This window comes from Microtus oregoni, unplaced genomic scaffold, assembly GCF_018167655.1.
Source record: "Microtus oregoni isolate MIOR12 unplaced genomic scaffold, Mior012 000035F_ref0000213, whole genome shotgun sequence".
Classification (NCBI taxonomy): domain Eukaryota; kingdom Metazoa; phylum Chordata; class Mammalia; order Rodentia; family Cricetidae; genus Microtus; species Microtus oregoni.
Genome location: NW_024543094.1, coordinates 26,441,902 through 26,459,698, shown reverse-complemented (window position 1 = coordinate 26,459,698; position 17,797 = coordinate 26,441,902). Strand labels below are relative to the sequence as shown.

The window sequence follows — 17,797 nt, the reverse complement described above, 5'->3', positions numbered from 1 at the left end:
TAAAACTTATTTGCCAAATATACCTGTCACATAGTCTCAAAAAATTCAAAAAGATAGGTGTGAATAAGGTCAGTAATATTCTCAGGATGATGAATATTACGTGCTTTCTTTCATATGAAGAACCTGAATTTAAACACACACACACACACACACACACACACACACACACACGGGTGTGTGTAGAGGAAGGAACTGATGAAAAGGGGGAAAGAGGAGCCCAGCAGGTGACAACAGGAAAGAAAAGACAAAAACTGCTTCTTTTAAAAATCTGAAAGTGAGAAAGATAATATCTCAAAAGAAAATTTATAGAAGAACAAAGAACAAGGTGCTTATAAAATCTGACTTGGAAGAAAATACACATTATTTAATCATGTCTTTGCTATAAAATTTACCTTGAAAATACATCCTAGTGGAAAAACTAATAGAGAATGAAAACATGAAATTGTTCTAGAAGCAAGGAGTTAAATTTGACTAATGAAATGTATGCTGAAAATAGCTTTGACCCAAATTGGATACATTTGTTCAAATTCTGGTTAAAGCAAAGCAGAAAGTGTCAACATTGGTTGGGTCAAGGTGGGAGTGCCAAGGCAGTGGAGTGAAAATGTGGGGGGTGCCTGTCTGCTCCTCAGTCACCTACCTAGGGCTGTGCAGCAGTTGGAATAGAACAAAGCCACGGTGTTTGGTCCCTCGTTCCTCATGCTGCATGAAGGCAATGAACTTGGAGACGCTGGCTGTATCTACATGAACTGAGTGTAAATCTCAGGCAAGTGCATGAAGTGGGCAAATGGAAGTGAGGAAGGGTGTGACGACAGCTGCATTCCAACACTTGCTTTGTTTAGCAAGTGGTTCTGTGCCGTATGGTTACCTTCAATAACTAGGGTGCTTGAATTGAGTCTCACTTCCCATGCTTCCTAGCTGGTGCCTATATTTCCGCATTTCATAGTGATATCAGTTTGTGAGATTGACTGAAGAAGTGAGTGTGTGTTGGGTATTGAAATAATGCCAATTACATCATAACATTATGTGTCCTGGTACGAAGGACAAACCCAGGTTTTATTAAAGGAGCTCATTGTAGCTCATCTACTGGCGAGGAACTTGAGATGTTTAAAAACCTTAACTATGAAAATTGTAGAATGTTTTCCTTAGCCACCGATCTTTACCAAAAACAGTAAACAAGGCATCAATCCAGAAGCTTGTAACAAGGTAGACATAGAAAGTTGGGTCACCGCAGAAGAAGGTCCCAAGTTTAGAAAAGACATAGAAGCTTGTCTCTCTGGGGTTTCTGAATGGTGTGGGGTGAGTATGGCAGCCTGCACAGAGTAGGGCTGCTGAGCGACTGTGTGCTCACTCCCTGGATTTAGTGATCATGTCCTCATCCACTTTGACTCTCGAGTTGTAAGTCATAGCCGTGTGGTGTGCTAGAGCTGGAGGTGGCCCCTATCTCCTCCTCCCTCCACACAGAGATTTCAATTTTTAATAATTTTATATTTTTAGAAAAAGTATAAAGACGAAGCTGAAAAAATGCTTCCCAAGTACTCCACTGTGGTAGACACTCCTGAAATCCAGAGAATCAAGACAACGCAACAGAACATTAGCAATGTGAGTAGCTGCTGTACGAAGGTCTTAGGGCTAGACAAATTCCAGCTCTGGTTTAGATCTCGGAATAATTGCATGTGTGTAAAAAGTTAAAGTGGGGATGAGATGTAGGTCTAAACATAAACGTCATTTGGGCTTCATGGAACCTTTGTATTCACAGCCTGAGACAATTCCATGTGTTATTTTTAGTGTACCTGGGCTATGACTGAAACATCACAGGGGCCAGGTGGGGAGCTTGCCACTTGCTGGCCATCAGAAAGTTTAAATTTCAGAAATTTTCGTTAGAGATGCCTACTTCGTATTTTTTTCAGTTGAAATTCTATCTATCTATCTATCTATCTATCTATCTATCTATCTATCTATCTATCCATCCAACCATCTACTCTTGTAGCTCTGGGGATTTTATCGAGGTCCTTGTTCAAGTTAGGAAAAAGTTCTGCTATTCAACTATAGCTCAACAACAGCCCCTCCACTTCTAAACTGTTATTTTTTTATGATGTCTTTTCCCTCATTATCTGATTTTTCCACTAAATTGCTTATGTTTTTCGCCACACAAATTTATTTCTTCAAAATAAAAATAAACTATTTTTATAAATTCCAGTTGTTAGATTTGTTTGGAATTTCAAATCCAAATTTGGTCTTAGACACAAATGGCAGACGCTGACTGAATTTTAGCTGCGGAAAGTCTTAGCTTCCGCACTAACTTTACTGTAAAGATGAAGGTGAACACAGGAAGGGACCTTCCTCCAGGTGGCCACTGAGTTTGCACGGACGGCATACCTAGAGACTCACTAGTTTAAACCGACCCGTGAACTTCCCTGCTTTTATTGTAACAGGAGTTGCCTGTGTACTGTTAAGAAAGTAGGCCTCTGCTAATTGATAAATGTATAAACCTGGATTTTGTGATGGAATTTTCAAATGGACCATACAGTCAAATGCAATAGTGTAGACTTGGCCCCGTCATTTAGCACTTAAGTACAACTAAGTGCCAAGTGTCTTTAAGCTTGAGGACTTCTGGAATACTCTCCACTTTCTCAGTAATTGGCCAACTCCCACTCTCCAGAGAGGTAGACTGTCTGTTGATTCTGGGATCTCCCTAAGAAGGGCCAGGCTGTACGAAGAGATGGGCACTGACACTGGAAGGTCAGAGAAAGGGATGCTCCCAATCCCTGTGATCTGTGATGTTCCTGATTCTTTCTTTCTTTCTTTCTTTCTTTCTTTCTTTCTTTCTTTCTTTCTTTCTTATTTTTTTTAATTTATATTGTTTATAGTATTCTGTCTGCATGTGTGCCTGCAGGCCAGAAGAGGGCACCAGATCTCATTACAGATGGTTGTGAGTCACCATGTGCTTGCTGGGAACTGAACTCAGGGCCTCTGGAAGAACAATCAGTGCTCTTAACCTCTAAGCCATCTCTCCAGCCCCCTGATGTTCCTGATTTTCATCTCTTTCAGTTCAGGTCTTATATTACTCTTCCAGCCCTGTGGTGTCTGTCCATTGATTAGCCAGTGTCCCTAGTGGGATCATTATGACCTCATGGGACTTACTAGGGCCACTGTTTTTCCTTGGAGAACTTTAGTTTTGTTTTGCTTTGTGCTTAGAAGGGGTAGATGTCAGGAATCTCTGGAATGATTTGAATAACTCAACAAAGGGGAGGATGAGGAAAATACAAGAGTCAAGGCTGACACTGTGAGACTTTTGTATTTGGCAGATTAGCAGTGGTGTGGCACCTCCCTTGTTTGGGGCTAAATGCTAACAGCTGAGTGAATTTCACTAACATGTCCTTTGATTTTTCTCAAATACACAATGCCATGTATTTATATTATCTATATCTATATTTTAGTTTTACAAGACAGGGTTTCTCTGTGTAACCTTGACTGTCCTGCCATATATTTATATTTAAAGCAGGAGACTGCAGATTGCCAGTTTATATTCTTAGGGCAAATAATCTACTCCTAGCTAAGGTACTCATCATGCCTTAGAACAAGTATTAACTGAGTTAAGAGGTTGTGAGATCGGAAATCAAAGTCAGCATTTATTATAATAATGGGCTATTTCCTTGATTCATGTAACATTGCTCCTCATAAATAAAGCCAGTATTCACACTACTGTAAAACCTGAGAAATAGTCTTTCTCTGTAACAGGCAGATCTAGGACTCGAATTCTAATAACCTTATGGTTCCTATTTTCTTCTTCCCACTCTGAAGATATCTTACAAGGAAGGAGTAGGAGCTGGTACCGCCCTAAGGAACACTCCAGAGATTGAGCGGGTGAAGAAAACCCAGCACAATATCAGTTCAGTAAGTTCTCCACGGCACTAATTATCCTTTCCCATAAACAGGGGCTGCATGCCTGTTTTCAGTTCTTTTCTCAGCAGGTTACTTTTCATCTTTTATTCTTCCCGGTCCTGAGAGATGATGTCATCAACCATCAAAGGTCTAACTTCCAAAATAAAAGGACAGCTTTGTTTCCCTTCAACCTGAAGCTCTATTTCGTTTCACTTGGAGCAGCAGAAAGAAGACATGGGCCATTTTAATAAAATCTAGGATTACGTTTCATCTTTTGGAACAGAATTTTAGCTGTGTTAAATTTTACAGAGAAAGGACACCTTGAATATTTTTCCACCTCTTGGAGCAAAGAAATTGCACCCACAATGAAATGATCAAAGGGCTCAGGATGTTTATATGATAGCTGAAGTGGTATAGACTTATTTTTTTTTAATGTAGCACCAACTCTTTTTTGCCCTGTGTCAATCACACTTCTGAGTTTTTCCCAAACACACCTCTGTGCCGTATTTCTATTTTCTGGCCTTATTTCCTCTCTACTTCCTCAGCAAAGAAAATTACATTGGTTGAGTATAAATTGTAAGATGTTACCCTACGGTGTTTTTGACTCTGGAGAATGGCAGGTAGGGGCAATTTCTCCCATTTACTGCTGGGCATGAGCAACAGATAATTCTTGTCCATCCAGGACGGGTTGAATTTGAGAGCATTTCATATGTTTAGTTTCCAGCCATGGGTGTGAAAAATGATTCTTTCCTTAGCATTCATTCCCTGCTCCATCTCTTCAGCTCTAGTCTTGGAGATACAACCTTCTAGAACTTCCCCTTAAACCGTCCAAATAGAACTGCTTTCATGACATGCACAGGGGCTAACGCAGAATTAGCTAGTGTTTTGAGCATGTGACTAGGTAGTGATTTCCATTGGAAAAGGAATTCCAGGAGGGGCAAGGAAAGTTATAAAAACTGTGCAGCGCATGAGTGCCGTCAATCTTTGTGCCATAAAGGAAGTCCTGTCCCGAGAATAGTATCTAGAGAGAGGACTTGGAGGCCCATGTCTGAGTTAGGGTGAATGACGTTTTGTTTGTTTAATGGGAATCTGAATCAGGCGCCACTCGATCCTGGCAGAGAATTTAGTTGGGGAAAGATGTGTAAAGTGTTACATTCCTTCACTCTGCAATGACAGTGTTTGAAATTCGCCCTTCACTGTCACAGTTACAAATGTTTAACAGTATGTACAATGTCTAGTCCATTCCTCTCCAGGAAATGACTGTGTATTTTTATGAAGAGTCTTGAAAAACAAAAATGTTCACTTTTAGTTATGTTGGACTTTTCTCCTAAGAAAAATCACAGAAAACAGTGCAGTGTGTCATCTTTTCTCCGCGAGTCTTTTCTAGCAAACAATAAATGCATTAGGTCTGTGTCTCTGAGGCTGGGCTATAACCATAACCCTCTGCTTAATATTCAAATGGAAACTTGGCCTTTCAAGATTAGCCCGATCTGTCAAACCAGGTGGTGATTCTCTAACATTTAAACACCCCGACATTTTCCACCTCTGAAGACAAGCCTTTTTGCTATTAGCTCTCTGTGCTAAGATCTGATTTTGAATTTCATTTAGAGGAAACCTGTTTGAGTGAACTTTCCATTTAACTATTTTGGGTCTGGGTTGAGACTGGCCTCTTGACTTGTGTTAAATCCGCAGACTCTAAGGTGGATGGTATCTGAGACTTTGAGGAACCTAGATTTCAGCTTTAAGCATTACCGAATGATTTCTAAAATGTATTTGGTGGAGATTTAAATCTCAGTTAATTTTCAGTGTGCACTCTTCGTTCTTACATAGGTAGGTTCTCTCTACCCAGGTCCTGTCTTCTGTGAAGTTTTAGTTACAAAGATGCCACCTGAAAGGGAAGCTCTTGCCTGTTTGTTTTCTTGCCCTATGCATTATCATTTTCCAGCTGATTTTCCTCTAAATAGATCTAGCTGAAGGGGCGATTCATGGATGGAATGAGTGTCAGGATACAGGCTGTGTTAGCAACTTTTTTCCGTGGCATGACCAAATACCTGACAAAAAGCCTCTTACAAGAGCAAAGATTCTTTTTGGCTCATGGTTTGAGGGACTATGGTCCATCATGGCGGGAAGCACTTGACCGTGGGCTGCTGCATGGCTGGGGAGTGTGGTGCCTGCAGGTAACCAGAACCAGGGTGCCTATAATTCTCATCTGCAGTCCCCAGCTGGACCAGTTACTCCCCATGTGGAAAGGTTCCCCAGATTCCCAGGACCGTGCCACCAGCTGGCAGAAGATGTGAAGACACATGAACCTCTTCCCTTTCTCTTTTGTTGTCACCACATTTCCTTTGTTCTTGTTCAATTTGATTATATCTGTGCTTTCAGTCAGATGTCAATATTTGCAAGACTCTGAGGCTAAGTCAATTTGATTTTTGCCTTTAAGTACATGTTAAATTCTAATTAACACATTAATAAATAAAACTGTTTCTCAGACAGAAAATAATAAATTATTATATTACAACAATTTCTAAGGCATTTATATGTATGCTTAATTATAAAGCTTTTGGTTATGAGCAATGCTTGTTTATATTAACCAAAGGATACCTATAGTGATAGATAAATGTGAATTTATTTGTAATTCAGGATAAAGAACCCAGAAAGCATGAGAAAATATAAGAAATTGTTTCCTACTAAAGGGAATATAATATTGGAAGAAAAATTCAATTATACAGTGGCGACAATAGAAGAATTCTAAACTATTTTAAGCTTTGGATAGAATAAATTAACTGCATTTTAAAATAAATTATTCAGGTGAAATACAAAGAAGGAATTAAACACGCAGCAGCCATTTCAGATCCTCCCGAGCTAAAGAGAGCTAAAAAAAAAACCAGAAGAACATCAGCAATGTGGTCGTATTTCCTCCAGTGCTTTTCTGTGGTATTAAAATACCACACATGATGGGAGCACAGCATTGGCACAGGTGAAGGCTCATTACAATGAGTGCCACTGTGCGGTCCTTCCTTGGAAGTAGAGATGACATTCCATACTGCTTTGTGTCCTCCACGATGTGCCTCCTAGACACATTTTTAAAATGAAGGTCCACTGTGTGCTCTCAGGGGGATTCAGTGAGTGAGACAGACTACAAGGTGTAGCACAATTAATAAAAGCCCAGAAACAGATATTGAGTTCAATCTGAAGGTCAGAAAAGCAAAACAGACAGCTACTGGCTCTTACCTCAATCTTAGTCCAAAATGGCGACCCTGCCTCCAGGAATCTCATAATGAGATTGTGTGTATGAGCTGTTTCCTCCCATTTTATAATCCTCTCTAGTGCTGTGATTAAAGACATGAACCACTACCGCCTGGTTTCTATGGCAAACTAGTGTAGCTACTGGGATTAAAGGTGTGTGTCACCACTGCCTGGTCTACAAGACTGACCAGAATGACTGTTTTACTCTCTGATCTTCAGGCAAGCTTCATTTATTAAAATACAAATGAACTATCACTACAACAAGGGGCTGTGAGTAGTCTCTAGGAGAAACAGGGCATACATTACTGGTATGCATTGTCTTACATATTGTCACAATGATTTGTATTTGTTGACTAGTCACTATTTTTTTTTAATATTTGACAAGTATTATCTTTTTTAACCATAAGCAATAATACTTCTTGCAAAATGTTCTGGAAATGCTGAGGATGAATAGTTTGTCACAGTGGGAGAGGAACGGTCTTGGAAAAGGAACAACACTGGAGTCTTGTCATAGAGACTTAGGAGAATGATTTCATGTGGCTTTTGTGAGGTAGGATCTTTCTGGAAGGGAAAACTAGTATTTTCCAAACCCAAACCTATTAAAAGGGGAGGACTGCTGTGATGAGCGTTGGGATGGAGGATGGTAGGAGGTGATGGTGGGACAGGAGATGCAAAACCAAGCATAAGACTGTAGTGTGGAGAATCCCTATAGTGTGACTCATAGATCATTCAAGAATATGTTAACAGTCCCAGTATTGCTCAGTTTTTGATCTGGTGATTAAGTTGTTTTACTTAAATACATTTTCCCCTTGCTTCTTCTTCCAAAAAAAGTATTGCCAGTCTCTTTATGATAGAAACAATACTCTGTAGTTGGTTGTTTTTACTCTTTTGGCACTTTGGGGGCTCAACATCCAGCTCCCAAGTAAGTACAAGGAGTCTTATTATTTTTTATGAATGCCCAGCCTTAGCTTGGCTTGTTTCTAGCCAGATTTTCTTAACTTAAATTGTCTCATTTACCTTTTGCTTCTGGGCTTTTATCTTCCTCTATTCATATACCTTTCTTTACTTTTTACTCTGTAGTTTGCTATGTAGCTGGGTAACTGACCCATGGTGTCCTCCTCCTTCTCTTCTTCTCAATTCTTGATACTTTCTCTTCCTCTCCTATTTATTCTCTCTACCTGCCAGTCCAACCCATCCTTTCTCCTGCCTCACTGTTGGCTGTTCAGCTCTTTGTAAGACAAATCAGTTGTTTTAAACAGGCAAAGGAACACAGCTCCACAGAGTTAAACAAATGCAACATAAAATAATGCAACACATCTTTGCATCATTAAACAACTGTTCTACAATATAAACAAATGTAGCACAACTTCAACTAACATTCCACAACAATGCTCTCTCAACTTCATTTGAAAAGTAAGTGTATAATAGCATAGATCTTATAGAATTTGCGTGGTGTGTCATACAGGCCTCCAGAAGAATTCAGGATGTTTTGTTAATACTGAAGTCATGGAGAGGAACATGGACCATAGAGTACAGATAGGCTTGAATCCAGTTCTCTAGACTTCACTTATTATACACTCTTTATAGACTTTCACCTATGAAATGTCCTTTTCTATAAGGCATAGATTAGAGTATTAAAGAGATATTGCCTTTAAGTCACATGTCAAATTGATGAACAGGAGAATCAGGACAGGAGTCTCCCATTGAATTGTCATCTGGGTTTCTTTCACTAGCAATTGTAGTTCCTCCCTCTCAGCAATGTGGTTCCACAAATCTTCAGTTCAGCTCTAACATAAATGATATTTCTACCAATAAAGATGGCATGAAACATTTCTCTTTGTATCTCTATCATTTCCAGGCTGAGAACTTGCATAAACTCTTACATGCAACCGTGCACAGAACGTTGCTCCTTAGGGAGAGGGTACTTTGGAAGAAATCTAACCCTTTCCATTTATTCTTCAGGCTTCTCAAATTTTTCTTCATTTGTATGTTCAGTCATAAGAATATGCATTTTGGGTGCAAGGTCTGTATAAATCCCTAAGGCTGAATTTAAATTCAGAAAAGGCATTGACTGTCACTGCACAGCTCCTTGCAAAAGAATTTTCTCTTCCAGATTGACCTCAGCCGTCAGAAACTTTGAGCAGATATGCCGTCCCTTTGCTCTGTGTTTGGCGCTCTTTTATTTCTTGAGATGTGGAATTGTTGGGGAAGTTGACTGTGGTGGTAAAGTTGTCTCTTCTTCTGCTCTCGGTTAAGAAAGAAGATCTGTATGCAGTAGGTCATCTTCTGTAGTGTTAGGCCAAATGTCAGGTCTTCTGACGTTAGAACTTGGTAAGGGGAGAAACTGATGGTCCTGTGAGGAAAGTTAGTAGAGATAGTACGCCACTGCAGTACGTGCGTGGGGTCCTTGTAACCTTTGTTCTCAATGCGTTGAGTAATGACAAGAGTCTATTTTACATTTAACATGGCTCCTTTCTAAATGACGATGATAATAAATCATTTTAAGAATAAGATGGCAATTTAGTAAACATTACTTTAATGTCAAGAATTGGTGAACTCACAGAAGGTATAATTCCTTATTATTGATGAAATCAAAATCAGGAAGTAATCAACAAATTATATAATGTAAAGATTAGCAATGAAAGAAATAGTTTAGAATATTTGACAAGGAAAAACTTGGGGACTAGGGTCTCAAGGTGACATCTGGAAAAAGTGGACACAAAGCCTTATCTTCACCCAAGAAGCTATTTCCAATTGATACTTGCTGAGAATATGAAAATCATTTTTGTCTAATGGAGTATCAAGCACATTTTAGGTCAGACTCTATGACCACAAGTAACTGGCCAACACGACAGAAACATGGAAATGTTTGTTTTGGGGGGATTTGTATGTGTGTGTGTGTGTGCATTTGTTTTATTTTGTTTTGGTATTTTTGGCTTTATTGCTTTTTGTCTGTCTCATTCTTGAGGGGAAAAATGACAAAACGTTTGTAGATAAGAAGGTGGGAATATTTGAGAGGCATTAGAGGAGGGGAAGAATATGATCAAAATACACTATATGAAATTTTTAAGTAATTTAAAAATGACTATTAGTTCATGGAGAAAAGATAAAATATTAATGATCTGTAGCACGTGACATTTCCTTTAGTATGTTCCTGTGGTACACATTTATTTCCCATGATTCCAAACTATCTTACGCTTTGTTCCTCAGCTCCAGTATAAAGATCAAAACTATAAGGCCACTCCAGTAACCATGACCCCAGAAATAGAGAGAGTGAGGAGGAACCAGGAACAGCTGAGTGCGGCAAGTCATTCTGTTTTCTTTTATATTTTATCTAACAGGATGTATTTTTCTTTTTCAAAAAGACGCTCTGTGAACCAGTGGACAAAAGCGTATGCATTTGGGCATGCTTTCACACAGTGGCGCATTGGAGGGCATAGAGTATGAGTCTTGTGTGAGTCAGGAAGTCTGCATCCTGCTTTCTTACTCAAGAGGGCTTTGTCCCGGTTGCTGGGACATGAGGAGCCATAAGAGCCGCATCTTTTCCCCATGAATTCTTTAGTTTACTTCTAAATCTCTAAAATTGCATCTAGGTAAGAAGCTGGGAAGTAGAGAGGAGGGGGAAACAATATTAGAGATAGGACAAGAGAAGACTTGGCTTGATGGGCCCTTACCATGCAGTGCCAATGCAAGGCACCTCATAAATGAAATGGGAGACACCAGCCAGTCATTTAATAATTCATTGCAATAATGTTGTCCTAGTTAACCGAGGGGGACCTCTGCTCTGTTTTAATATTACATGTGAATATCTGAGCTCAGCATTATTAATTTCTTTGACGGATGGATGTGGAAAACTGAATTTTGAGGATCAGAGACCATGCCAAAAATCTGTGGCAAGTAAGGGCAGAGCTGGGACTTGAACTTAGGCCTCCTGGAGTTTAGAAATCTCTGTAGGGTAACCCCAAGTAATTATCTTTTACCTTTTGTCAACCTTTTATTGGGAACTTTCTTCAATAGTGAGAATAGCCTCTTTCTTGCAAAACTGGTATTTTGAAAGACTTTCAAATGTAAGAGTTAAGTTCTCTCAGGTGGAGGAGGAAAGTAAAAGTGAACATTGTGTATCTTTAAACCTCTGAAGGTAGAGGAAGAAGTCAGGGACGTTTTAATGGTGGGAACTAGGAGGCCAAAAGCAGTCCAAAGCACTTTCCCAGCCTGCCATGGGGCCTTCATCCTGGTTTATTGTCGTGGTGCCATTCTGATGTTTCTTTTTAAGGGTGTTCCCTTATCTCCATTGCTTTTCTTTGTAAAGTTTGTAGCTAGCTGTGGCATGAACCAGGCTGCTTATTGAAGATCCCCTTCTAAGCAGCGTATTCAGCTCTTCTTGATCAGTTGAGTTCAGTCAATAGGAGGTCACTATGTTAAAAGCAAGAGTGGACTTGAGTCCCAACCCTTGCGATCGTCACTTAGAGCTCTTTATACTATTTATTTTAATTCTTATATCTCCTCTATAGGTCAAATACAAAGGAGAGCTAAAACAGCCAACTTCCATTTCGGATCTTCCAGAGCTGAAGAGAGTGAAAGAAAACCAGAAGAATATCAGCAATGTGGGAACATCTCAATATTTATCGTTTGTATTTAATGATATCAAATGTATCAATATGCAGATGAAGGAACTGTATTAGAGCACAGGTTCTCAACCTGTGGGTCATGACCCCCCCCCCACATATCACACATCCTGCATATCAGCTATTTACATTATGGTTCATAACAATAGCAAAATTATAGTTATGGAGTAGCAAGAAAATAATTTTATGTTTTGGGGTTTCCATGGCATGAGAAGCTATATCCAAGGGTTGCTGCTTTAAGAAGGTTGAGAACCACTGTATTAGAGAGTTGCTAGTCTCAGCTGACGGGCAGCTTCTTCAGGGAACGGTGTCAGGTGGTAGGGGCTGTCGTGTGCAGTGCTGTATTGTGATGACTGTCCTGTAGTTTGTGGCATATAATCCTCCTTTTACTTTCATGCTGGTGATTGCTGTGGTTGCTACAAAGACTGGGGTAGTTTCTGGCATCTTTGTCCTGCAGTCTAGTGTGCTCTGACTGCAGAGTTCCTACCTGCCTGAGTTCTTGTTTGTCAGGCCCCTCCCCTTCTCTCACCCGTGATGATCATTGCCATGTTTCTGGGGGACAATGGTGAAGTATGTGTGGTTGACTGGCTATAGCATGTGAAATGGAGCAGTTAATAGGTACTTGGCCCAAGGCAGCATTCTTTCAGTTAGACTCGTGGAGTACTCTAGATCCCTCTGTTTATATAACTCACCCACAGTTCACTGAGAGCATCCTTTGAGGATCTCATTAACATACAGAGTGGGCTCCTTGGAAGAGGAAATTTAGAAATCTATTAATCTTCAAAGAAGTCTTTTATGCTTCAAACCATGACCAGTTTATGAATCAAAGGCAGGTTATCATTTGATTCTTTTCCTAAGAGCTATCTTTTGGAGGAGTAAATGTTCATTTCTTCCCAGTCATACTTGATATGACTATTATTCTGAAGAAGGGATGTGGTTAGTGAAAAGGAGGAATGACATGGAGACAGGCATGATGTCTTTACATGACTTGTCATGGTCACCTGTGAAGTACATCCTTTCAAGGCTCCGCTGAAGTTAATTTCTGATAAAGCACAACTATGTGAGTCCATTCTATTCAAACAATACTCGTCATGTCCACAAAGCATTTCTTCTCATGCCCATCTGGGATTAAAGGCTCACTCCAGGCTCGCTGGTGATATATGCGAGCCTAGCCACACTGATTGAGAAGAGGTCCGCTGCTGTGCCAAAATGAAATGGAAGCTTGAAGATGAAAGCATTTTAAGTCCCCCCCTCCCGCTCCTCCCTCTCTCCTTTGTCTTAATGAGTTCCAGTCCTTGGCTAGTCCTTTAAAATTAAATATGACGTGATTCCTTTTTTGTTGAACTGATTCACAATCTTCTATTTTCCTTCTCTGAAATGGTAGGTTTATTATAAAGGTCAACTGGGAAGGGCCACGGCTTTAAGCATAACTCCTGAAATGGAAAGAGTAAAGAAGAATCAAGAAAATATTAGCTCGGCAAGTGGTTTTAATCCATTTTGGGCCATTGCAGAGAATGTATCCTTTACAATTTACTTGTGTTGCTTACTGTCTTATGAATAAAATCTGTTTCCAATAAACACATATACTATCGCAGATGAATCCCCAAAGCTCTCACTATATACATTTACGTTATTGTGCAATCCCTTGTTAATATTCCTAGATATGACTGATAGCTACATCGATAGTTTATTTAGGCTAAGAATCATGTTATTTTATTCAATATCTTTGAAACTGACCAAATCTTTAATATATAAATTAAAAAATTGTCATTTTACTAATGTACTTCACTGAACATGAGTTATTAAATGCTTTCTACAAAAACATGTAAAAATGAGTAATTCAAAATAAGAATTCAGAAGATAAAAGGGTTAGTGCAGTTAATATCACTAAAACTAAATCAGGAAAACGGTTCATGGTGAGTGTGCTTCACTTTAGTGAATTGTAAGGCTCCAGGGCTCCAGGGCTCCAGGGCTCCAGGGCTCCAGGGCAGGAATCCCGGAAATGCCCACAGTTCTGAGCCCTGAGCCCAGCACACCCGGCAGATTTTCGTGCCTGGGGGTCAGCATATGAGATTCATAGTTGACAGCTCTCTCATAGCATTCCTGTCCAGAGAGACTGGGTGTATTCAGCATCAATTGTCTTTAAGCTCTAACTGCTCAGAAGAAAACATAGAACTGTCCCCCGTGTTCCTCATTCTCTAGAGAGGGAAAAAAGAGAGGAAATCGGAAGACGTCTCATGTACTCCCCTCAGCACTCTTAGAGTAGAACATTGCTTAGCAACAGAAAATATGACTGGGCTCTGTTTCATGTTTTATCCGCCCCGTTTAAATGTGCTGAGCAGGTCCACTGTGGTCATTTCCTGACTGTTGGGCACACGTGTTTGTTTGCTCTTGACAGACTTAAGTCCTTTGTACAATACTTTAAGGGGAATCATCAAGAGTGTAATTTTAGGTGACTATTCTGGAACAAAATGTAATCCACCGGAAGAAAAGCTACCTGGGAAATAATTCTGAGTAGGTTGCACATGACTCACCCATTTGAAAAGCTTCAAAATGTTATGCAGCATTTAGGTTATAGTTATCCAGTTATATGAATGTATGTTGTTTCCTTTGCAGGTGAAATACACGCAGGACCACAGGCAAATGAAAGGCAGACCATGTCTGATCTTAGATACACCTGCTTTGAGACATGTTAAAGAAGCACAAAACCATGCTTCCATGGTAGGATGAGACAGATCATTGTCTCCATGACTAAAACATACTAAGGAATGACAAGACCTGTGTTTGGATGGCATAGTTCACTATTAATCTGGACAACTAACAACACATGGGCATGGGAATGAGCCCTTGGGGCAGGGTGTTATAACCACATTGAAATGTAATGAAAATATTCACTCTAATAAAATAATTTCCCCTCGAAGATTTTTGGTGTGTTTTTATTTCTAACTTGATAATTATAAGTACATGTATAAATGACATTTATCTAGCCTTTGTTTTTTACTTAAGACTTATTTTGGTATATTTGAATATTATAAAGAATATTTTTGAGTGTGTTTCAAAAGCAGTGTTGTATCAATTTTTTACCATTAAGTTTATCCATTTAAAGTGTTTAGCTTAAGCTAATCTTAACAATTATTGCCCTCTTTGAATTTCAGAACATGAAAAGAATGTATGTTTTATAATATACAATTTTTATAAGTATATATGAAATTCCACACAATATATCTCTTAATCTAATTTTAAGTAGCACTGTGGCCTTGAAGAATTGTGCTCCAATGACTAATCACTATTGCATATTACAGGTGAAAGAAAGGAAAGCAATTCGTTGTCAAACTGTGTGTTTTATGCAATAACTAGTGTTTTTAAGTAATTGTCTTTTATAGCTTACTGATATATAGGTTTCCATATCATTTAAAGAAGATGCTATTTATAGTGTTTAAAAATTATAGGTGTTTGGTTTCTGACATTGTTTTCAGGGTATTTGTGCAAAAATTTTGTGAGACAATGAGGAATTTCAGTTTGAATTAATAATACTTTTTTTTTCTTTTTCAGGTCAAATATCATGAAGATTTTGAGAAGACAAAGGGGAGAGGCTTCACTCCCATTGTGGATGACCCTGTGATGGAGCGGGCGAGGAAGAACACCCAGGTTGTGAGCGATGCTGCCTATAAAGGGGTCCAGCCTCATGTTGTGGAGATGGATCGGAGACCTGGGATCATTGTGGGTAAGTGTGTGGTCTTCTCACGGGTATGCAGGACAAAAGACTGTGCTCACATTCATCTGACCTGACAGGTTTGGGGAAATTCCAAATAGATCACAGGCAGATTGCCTTGGCATCATGCTGAAAGGGACCCAGGGATTTCAGTATTGCTGGTACTTTTTATTTCCGAGTGTTCTGTGTAACATCCTACACAGCATCAGCAGCATCCCTGAGAGCATTGATTATAATGGTTGAACATTCTGCTTCCTGGAGCTTGTGTGCTTGCTGGGTGAAAGTGTTACACCGTAGACATTGTGCCCATGGGAGACAGAAGAGTTATTTCCCGTTTAGGCTCTTTTGTCGTTAAACAGAATCTGATGGTATTCTGTCACACAGATCACTTGTATTTTTGAACTGAATTTCTGAGCTATGATATTTGGGGGCCACCTGAAAGCCTGGTTGTTTAGAGAGGAGCCCTTTCTTCATTGTGTCTTTTTCTTACATTCAGTCTAGGGACATCCTAGGGAATGTGGCTTGAGCTATCAGCAGGAATCAAGCTGACGTAGAAGCAGGCTGGAAAGGAAAGCCATGAAGTCTCAGCATAGATCATGAAGTTGGGGCAGGAGCAGCTGGAGGCAGTTGGTCACGTTGCATCCGTGCCTAGGAAGCAGCGAGGGCTGAACACTTGTGTTCAGCTCACTTTCTTCCTTTCATTCACTTCAGGGCCGCAACACATAGAATGGCACACCTGCATTTAGGATGGGTCTCCCCACCTTAGTTACCTCAGTCATGATAATCCATCCTGGGTGTGTCCAGGGATGTGTCTCCACAGAGGCTTTAGATTCTGTCAAGTTGACCATACAAGTTGCCATCCCAGTCAGAGAGGTTTTGGCGACCACGGTATCTAGCTGTCAGTAACCTCACCTTCCTCTTCAAGGGAAGGGCTTCTGCTGCAGAGTCAGAGCGGTGACAGGGCATGGAGGGTGGGTTGGGTGGGAAGCACACATTTCACGAAGTAACATTTAGTCTAAAGCGAGAGTGCTAAACTAACACCAAAGCCCCGAGTGACTAGGATCCTCACCAACGGGAAGTAGAGTATTTTCCAAAGAAATACTCCAGGCCTATTTGTAGGCTGTTGATAGCTTCACTCATTTCCCCAGGTTGATTACTTACTGGGTCATAGTAAGATGGATGGATGAACTGTGATGTTTTCAGTACAAGTGATGCAGAAGTAGAGTTTCATTGATTTGTGCTAATAAGTCATAAGACAGAGTGGCGTGATTCATCTCACCCTGGGGTCCTACAAAGACGAGGGACTAGGAATGATGGTGAAATCATTGCTAAAAGTGATGAAACTGTCTAGACAGGGCTCTCAGTTAGTATTTATAGTATTTTCAATAGCACTTATCACTATTTTTTAAAATATAGATTTATAACTAAAATTATTTATTCAATGGACAACCTAGGAGTCAGTTTCTTTTTTCTTATGGGGAAAAAATCAGTGTCCATGAAGGCTTGCTTATAAGATCATAAAACAAAATACATTTAACCAACACTAAATGTCCCAGTGAGCCAGGGTCTACATCATGAATGGAAATACAAGTACATAGATTTGCTGATGAGTGCAGACCAAGACAGTTGATGCTGCTCCCTTTTTTGTTGTGGCGTTCTGCTGCTGCTGTTTACTAGCTGGATGAACTTGGCAGGGCTACTAAATCCTTTCTAGTCTCAGGTTCCTTACCTATGAAATGATGACAACAGCAGTGCCTAGAATAGTAGATATGAGTTCGGTCATAACAGAGAATAGTGCTTGGCATATATTCACAGTATATCATTGAGAAGAAAGTCTTTGCTTTTAGTTCTCTGATTATGCTATTTTAAGCTCCCCTCATTTCTTCCATAATTGGGTATTTATTCCCCAGTTTTGTATCACTGCACAGCCCTCTTAGGTCCAAGCATTATGATAACAAATATATTCAGAATTTATTAAACTTGAGTTTTGCCTGTAGCTACAATAAAAGATAGGCACTTTGGCTGCTTTGTTTGTTAGTCAGATGTCTGTCACTGTGACAAAATATTTGAGAAATCAACTTAAAGAGGAATTGTGTTCATTTGTCTGACAGCATGAGGTTTGAGCCCATTGTCTTGGCTCTCTGGTTTTGGGTCTTGTGGGAGTATAGTGCAGGGCAGTCAGAGTGTGCAACAGAGAAAGGTAGCCACTGGAAAACAATGGAGAGTTGGGTGGGCTTGTCCCAAGGTGGTCTTAAAAGGAACGCCCCAGTTACCTAACTTCCTGTTACCAGGGATAACCTCTTGAAGTTTCTACAACTTTGAAAAATGTCAC

At 39.8% G+C, this 17,797-nt stretch overlaps 1 protein-coding gene across 11 annotated transcripts in view; it reads left to right on the top strand.

Moving 5' to 3' along the window:
- Nebl (nebulette) overlaps window positions 1–17,797 on the top strand; it is a 347,437-nt gene that overhangs the window by 305,744 nt on the left and 23,896 nt on the right. For 7 of the 11 annotated variants that reach the window (XM_041630586.1, XM_041630591.1, XM_041630590.1 and 4 more), the window contains 7 exons: window positions 1,495–1,599; window positions 3,802–3,894; window positions 10,339–10,431; window positions 11,640–11,732; window positions 13,138–13,230; window positions 14,370–14,474; window positions 15,306–15,477. In XM_041630586.1, coding sequence (XP_041486520.1) covers window positions 1,495–1,599; window positions 3,802–3,894; window positions 10,339–10,431; window positions 11,640–11,732; window positions 13,138–13,230; window positions 14,370–14,474; window positions 15,306–15,477 — 754 coding nt within the window. The remainder of the gene's footprint in view (window positions 1–1,494; window positions 1,600–3,801; window positions 3,895–10,338; window positions 10,432–11,639; window positions 11,733–13,137; window positions 13,231–14,369; window positions 14,475–15,305; window positions 15,478–17,797) is intronic. The other 4 variants (XM_041630597.1, XM_041630596.1, XM_041630588.1 and 1 more) reach the window with 3 other exon arrangements.